Genomic DNA, 6,459 nt, shown 5'->3' with positions numbered 1-6,459 from the left:
GGCAGACAGGGGGGGGGGCCGGCGCGTGCAGCCGCAGCCGTCGGGCTCTGGCTCTCATTCCGCACCCTTTCAGCTCCCAGGGGCCTCCGGTTCCACCAGCATTAACTATACCGTCCCTGGCCCCTGGACGTCCTCGGTGCTCGCCAAGGCCCCTGACTTCCTAGGCCCGCAGTCCGGTCATGCCCACCCCCACGTCCGGGCAGCCTCGGTCCCCTTCTCCCCTCCCCCCTGAACCACACGCCAGGTGCGTGCACATTGAAAAACGAGGCGAGTCCAGGAAAAAAAACAGGGTCCCGGCTACTCGCAGTTTTACGGGCGCACGTAGCTCAGGCTTCCGCGCCCTCTGGCTGCCACTGGACCAGCCGCGGGGGGCGGCGCCCGCGCCCGCCCCCCCCGCCCCCGCCCGTCCCTATAAATTGAGGCCGCAGCCTCCCCCGGCGCTCTCTGCTCCTCCCCGTTCGACAGCCAGCCGCTCCTGCCGTGCAGTGCCAGGTGAACGCAAGCTAAGCGGAGCCACCTGAGGCTCGGGGACGGTCGCAGAAGGGTCGGGGTATTTGTGCGCGGGCGGGCTGGGACGTGGCCGTGGCGGTGCGGGGTCCAGGACGTGGCCGGGCCTGGCCTCCGCATTGCAGGGGTGGGAGGACGTGATGAGGCGCGCGGTGGGAATGGAGGCCCGGGGGGGGGGGGGGGGGGGGGGGGGGGGAAGGTCGGAGTAAACGGGTGAGTTAGGGGGGAGGGCGGGGCCCGGGCTGCGGCCGCACAGGGTCGCGTGTGCCGGTCTTGCGGGACCCGATCGGAGTCTCTGCAGTCGCGCGTGGGCCGGAGGTCGGCGGGGGGGGGAACCCCCAAGGAGAGCTCAAGGTCGGCGCTCAGACTGTCCCCCACCCTGGGGGGGGCGGGTTGCGCCTTCTGTAACTCCGCCCCTGCGGGGACGACTGCCGGGAGCCTCCCACTGCACTCCGGCAGCCTGACTGCAGAGCCCCCAGTTCTCGCCCCGACCCCGCCCCGGCCCCCTGTGGTCCCCTAGCTGGGGCTCCTTTCTTCCTTTCGCGCCCTGCGAGGTCACGTGCCCAGGCAGGGGCCCCTCCCCCACGGCCGCCTTCCTCCCACCTCCCGGCCTGGCCAGCCCCGGGATGCGCCTTGTCCTGCTGTGTGCGCTACCGGTCGGGGGCGGCGGGCTCACTTGCGGTCACCCCGCCGCCATGTTGCAACAGGAGAGGAAATGAATGAGCCCCGTTAGGAAACCTTCCTCCTCTTTTGCATGTGACTAACCCTCCTCTTGGCCCAGTCGGGTGGAGTCCCCTTTATCGGTAAACCAAGTGAGGCAAGGCTTGTCCCGCTCTGGCTCAGAAGAGCTGGACCTCAGAACCCAGGCCTCTGGTCCTGTCCCCCGATCCCAGCCCTCAAGCCCCGAGCCCAGCTTCCCCCGAGCGCGATGCCTTTCCTAGCTGACTGGCCAATCAAAGCAGTGGCCTTAGGGAGGTCCTGCTCCTTTTCCTCCTTCCTGGGAGAGGTGTGGTCGCGTGGCTCAGTGCCAAGCTGGGGGAGCTGAGTCATGGGCAATTAGAAAATTTCCTCCGCTAAATGTCTGCGGGAGCAGCAGTCCCTTTCCTGCACCACCCCTCAGCGCCCCTCAGTTCCCTTGGAGCCTAGAGCTGACCTGACCCTAAAGGCCAGACTGTAAAGGTCACTGCAGGGATTAGGTGTCCGAGGGCCTCGGAATCCTGCCCTTCTCCCTATTCCATCTTCCAGAAACCAGATCTGCCCACTCCACCCTAATCTGAGGTTAAATTTAGCCGCCTGACCTTTCTGTGATGGGGGCCTGGGCCGCTGTCCTCCCCACCCCCACACTCACACGGTTGCCACCACCCCGGTTTCTAGAAAAGCATTAGAAGGACAGGCCGTGCAGCGTGTTGGAGCCCTGGGATGGGCCCGTGGGAGAAGAGCTGGCCCTGGGCTCTCCCTCCGGTGGGCGGGGCTGGGGGAGGGTGGGCTCAGCCTTGGCCAGTTTCTGACCTTTCCCCCTGCCCTTTGAGCCCGGTGGTGCTGAGTGCACAAGTCCTCCAGGGTGGAGCCTGAAGCCCGGCCAGGCAGGAGCAAGCATTCCTGGGCACCGTGGGGGTGCCGAGTGCCATGTGCCGAGCTTGTGGCCTGAATGTGGGTGGCAGCACCCCACGCTGCCTGTCCTGGAAGGCCTTGAGATGACCTGACGGGGCGGGTCCTGAGCCAGATCGCCTCAGGCAGGACGGGAGCCGACACTTCATGGCCTTGCTGTAAAGCCAGGCCAGCTGGGGGGTGCTGGCAGGTGATGGGACTCCCTCCTGCCTGCTGCAGAGGGCGAGGTGGCCTGGGGCGGCCTCAGTCCTCCTGTCCTCAGGCCTGCTCCCTTGTCCCTCAGATTTGGCCGTATTGGGCGCCTGGTCACCAGGGCTGCCTTCAACTCTGGCAAGGTGGATGTCGTGGCCATCAACGACCCCTTCATTGACCTGAACTACATGGTGAGTGCTGCCCCTGCGGCGGTGGGGCGCCCCCTGGCGGGGGGACAGCCTCAGCAGCCCCCTCGCTCCTCCAGGTCTACATGTTCCAGTATGACTCCACCCATGGCAAGTTCAACGGCACCGTCAAGGCCGAGAACGGGAAGCTGGTCATCAACGGGAAGTCCATCACCATCTTCCAGGAGTGAGTGGACCGTGGAAGCCTGTGCTTCGGGAGTTAGGACAGGGTAGCCGCCCCGGGGACCTCATGCCCCTGAACTGTCCTGTGCCCCCTCGTAGGCGAGATCCCGCCAACATCAAATGGGGTGATGCTGGTGCCGAGTATGTTGTGGAGTCCACCGGTGTCTTCACCACCATGGAGAAGGCTGGGGTGAGTGGCAGGGAGGCCGAACGGGGAATTGACCCCGGGAGCCGGGGCAGTAGGAGCCTGGGCCCGAAACGAAGCCTCCTCCATTGCAGGCTCACTTGAAGGGTGGGGCCAAGAGGGTCATCATCTCTGCCCCCTCCGCGGACGCCCCCATGTTTGTGATGGGCGTGAACCATGAGAAGTACGACAACTCCCTGAAGATTGTCAGGTGAGCAGGGCGGGCGGCAGGGAGGGCGGCCCACACCCTGCTCTTAGCAGGCCCCTGACTTGCCCCTCTTACTCAGCAATGCCTCCTGCACCACCAACTGCTTGGCCCCCCTGGCCAAGGTCATCCACGACAACTTCGGCATCGTGGAGGGACTCATGACCACAGTCCACGCCATCACTGCCACCCAGAAGACTGTGGACGGCCCCTCGGGCAAGCTGTGGCGTGATGGCCGTGGGGCTGCCCAGAACATCATCCCAGCATCCACCGGGGCTGCCAAGGCTGTGGGCAAGGTCATCCCGGAGCTGAACGGGTGAGGCCTTGGTGCTGGGCAGTGGGCGTGGGGGCCGCAGGCTGAGGCCGGGCACAGGTGCTGACCCTGCCTCCCTGGCCCACAGGAAGCTCACCGGCATGGCCTTCCGTGTCCCCACCCCCAACGTGTCGGTCGTGGACCTGACCTGCCGCCTGGAGAAAGCTGTACGTTTGGGCTGGGAAGGCTGTGGGGGTGGGAGTGGTGAGGCTGGAACTGGAGTGCCACCTTGCTTGTCCCTTGAAGGCCAAATACGATGACATCAAGAAGGTGGTGAAGCAGGCGTCGCAGGGCCCCCTGAAGGGCATCCTGGGCTACACTGAGGACCAGGTCGTCTCCTGTGACTTCAACAGCGACACCCACTCCTCCACCTTCGATGCTGGGGCTGGCATTGCCCTCAATGACCACTTTGTCAAGCTCATCTCCTGGTATGTGCCTGGGGAGCAGGGGCCAGGCAGAGGGTGCTGTTGGGTGTGGCGCCCTCTGGTGGCTGCTCTGAGAAGTGGTGCTTACAGACCGCTTGTCTTCCAGGTATGACAATGAATTTGGCTACAGCAACAGGGTGGTGGACCTCATGGTCCACATGGCCTCCAAGGAGTAGAGCTCCCGACCACCAGCCCCAGCGTGAGCACGAGGACGAGGCCCTCAGCTGCTGGGGAGGCCCTGCTCCCGCTCAGTCCCCACCACACTGAGAAGCTCCCCTCCTTGACAGTTTCCATCCCAGACCCCTGCAGAAGGGAGGGGCAGAGGAGCCCTCCTTGTCACGAACCATCAATAAAGTACACTCTATCAGCCAGGTCTTCCGTCCCTTCTCTCTCCTAGGGTAGAGGGTAGGCAGGAGGGAGCGGAGGGAGTGGGGCTGGCGCCAAGGGGCCAACCTGCACTGACCCTGTGGTCAGTGGGCACGCAGCCAGCCTTCCTGAAGGTGTGAGCGCCCACACCCGCCACTGGGGACCATCTCCACTCCAGAGGCCCCTGGGTGCTACAGGGAGCCAGTCCTGCACTTCTGAGGACTGGCTGCTCAGGGAGGGCAACACGGCCCATGCAGCCCGCCCCACCTCCAGCCTAGTACCTGGTCTGCAGCTTGCTCTGATGGGAGCCAGCTCCCAGCCTTCCCAGGGATGGCAGACCCAGAGCCATGGCTCATGTGAGCACTGTAATTTGAAATGAGCCATGGGCCTGCTGGTGGCATCGAGTTTGAGGCACTGGGTCCCACGTAACTGTCCACCACGAGCCCAGACCTGTGTGCCCAGAATCCCAAGAGGAAAGGATTATGTGGCCAGCCCCTGGAGGATGGTGGCATCTCCCTTTCCCTCTCCTGCTAGTGGGCTAGTGTCCTGCCTTGCAGCAAAAGCTTTAAAAAGCACAAGGCAGGGACCAGCAGGTAGTATGATGGTTAAGGTGCTGGACACTCCCATATGGCCAACCACAGTTCAAGTCCTAGACCCGGTGGCTTTCTCTCTGGTCAGATTAAAATGAGTATTAAATAATTCTTTTTTTTTTTCTTTTTTGGAGAGGTTTTTGCTATAGGGTGCATGCGCTTGCCAGAAAGAGACAGAGAGAAAGCACCCCCCCAGGGGGTGTGGCCACACTGCAATCCCTTCTCCATTCTCTCGGGATCCTGGGCATGCACACACATGCGCCTGGTGTGAGTTTAAGCCACCGGGTCCAGAATGTGAACTGCGGTCGACTACATGGGAGTCCTGTGACATAGCCTTTATGTTAACTGCTGGTCCCAGTATTAAATAATAATTAAAAAAAGAAAAAAACACAAGGCGTTGCCCACCAAGCACCTCTGAGGAAGATGAGCTGAGGTGAGAAGCTGGCCCTGCCATGCTGGCCACGGGACCTGGGACCTGGGCCTCCCTTTGCACGTGCATGTTTGGGATGGAGTTGACAGTAGGAGCTGGGAGTGTCGTTACAAAGTGCTTGACACAGTGACACCAAGGAGCTGCGTGTACACGCGCCAGTTTCGTTATTATTAAAGATCCCGTTCAGATGTCAGCTCCGCGGCCGCATAGACCCAGGGACTCAGTCCGGCCCCCACTGTCCAAGCTCTCCTGTCGGGTGTCGTGGCCTGCGGGTTTCAGCATCTGACAGACACGGACGAGGCACGTCTTCAGCTGACACGCAAACAGACCCTGAGCGCACAAGCAGCACACCCACGTGTGCACATACACACCCATGTGTGCACACACACCCATGCGCATGCACACGGGAAGCTTCACCTTTCCTGTCACTCGGCAGTGACACTGCACCCAGCCGGGCACTAATGCCCCTCTCCAAGAGGGAAGGGCCACAGCTGCATGCACTGCCCGGCCGGTGAGCAGCTGTGAGCGTGGACAACAGGGAGGGCAGGCCTGTCCAGTCCTGCCTCCCTCGCTCCCATGGGGACCCTCTCCAACCCCTGCTGCATACGCTGCGCTCACGTGCCGCGCCTGAGCCCCTTAGCACCAGTACAGGAGCGGACGGCGAGCTGGCCCTGCCCACGTCCGTCCAGTCCGTCCACGATGGAGGAGGTTCGACAGATGGGAAAGCAGCAGGCACCCTGAACGCGCAGGCAGGAGAGCCCCACTGAGTCCGGGTGGCCCGCGGCAGGTAGGGCAGAACCTGGCTCCAGACGCCAGAACCCCGGCGAGGCCAGGGACCGTGGAAGGAAGCCAAGGGAAGAGCGCCCCGGCCGCGCCAGGCTGGGGCGAGTGGTGGTGTGGCGCTGCCCTCTGCGAAGCCCACCCTCCACCGTGGCCTTTCCAGCACGTGGGGCCACGAGGGCCCGGGGCGGGCAGGTCCTATCTCAAGGAGCTGTCGGAGGGGACATCACGATCGGAGTCCTCAGCCTCGCTCGGCGGTGGCGGCGGGTCGCTAAGCGGGACCGCAGTGAAAGCAGGAGACTTTCTAGAAGAAAACACCAGTTGTCACTGTGGGCCCACAGGAGTCCCCGTGCCATGGCCTCCTCCTCCGCCTCACCCTCAGGCAGGGGCAGGGGAGCCCGGGCGGGGAGGGTGGGCTTCCGTTGGGTGAAGTGGGTGGGGGGCGCCCTGCCCCGTGGGAGCCCTGAGAGGCTCGGGCCGCCGACACACGG

At 63.7% G+C, this 6,459-nt stretch overlaps 2 protein-coding genes across 2 annotated transcripts in view; one reads left to right on the top strand and one right to left on the bottom strand.

Annotated features, from left to right (window-relative positions):
* The window catches only part of GAPDH (glyceraldehyde-3-phosphate dehydrogenase), a 6,435-nt gene extending 2,266 nt beyond the window's left edge, over positions 1–4,169 (top strand). Inside the window, exons 3-12 of the mRNA XM_006170849.1 lie at positions 74–176; positions 633–720; positions 2,399–2,498; positions 2,573–2,679; positions 2,775–2,865; positions 2,955–3,070; positions 3,147–3,380; positions 3,466–3,544; positions 3,624–3,805; positions 3,909–4,169. Of these exons, the coding sequence (XP_006170911.1) occupies positions 74–176; positions 633–720; positions 2,399–2,498; positions 2,573–2,679; positions 2,775–2,865; positions 2,955–3,070; positions 3,147–3,380; positions 3,466–3,544; positions 3,624–3,805; positions 3,909–3,978 (1,170 nt within the window). The 3' untranslated portion in view covers positions 3,979–4,169. The remainder of the gene's footprint in view (positions 1–73; positions 177–632; positions 721–2,398; positions 2,499–2,572; positions 2,680–2,774; positions 2,866–2,954; positions 3,071–3,146; positions 3,381–3,465; positions 3,545–3,623; positions 3,806–3,908) is intronic.
* A 1,022-nt stretch (positions 4,170–5,191) lies between these two features.
* IFFO1 (intermediate filament family orphan 1) overlaps positions 5,192–6,459 on the bottom strand; it is a 12,701-nt gene continuing 11,433 nt past the window's right edge. The window contains 1 exon segment of the mRNA XM_027769229.1: positions 5,192–6,272. Within this exon segment, the coding sequence (XP_027625030.1) occupies positions 6,167–6,272 (106 nt within the window). The 3' untranslated portion in view covers positions 5,192–6,166.

The sequence above is a fragment of the Tupaia chinensis genome, unplaced genomic scaffold (assembly GCF_000334495.1).
Source record: "Tupaia chinensis unplaced genomic scaffold, TupChi_1.0 Scaffold149011_1, whole genome shotgun sequence".
In the NCBI taxonomy this organism is placed as follows: Eukaryota; Metazoa; Chordata; class Mammalia; order Scandentia; family Tupaiidae; genus Tupaia; species Tupaia belangeri.
This window is presented reverse-complemented; position numbering and strand designations above follow the sequence as displayed.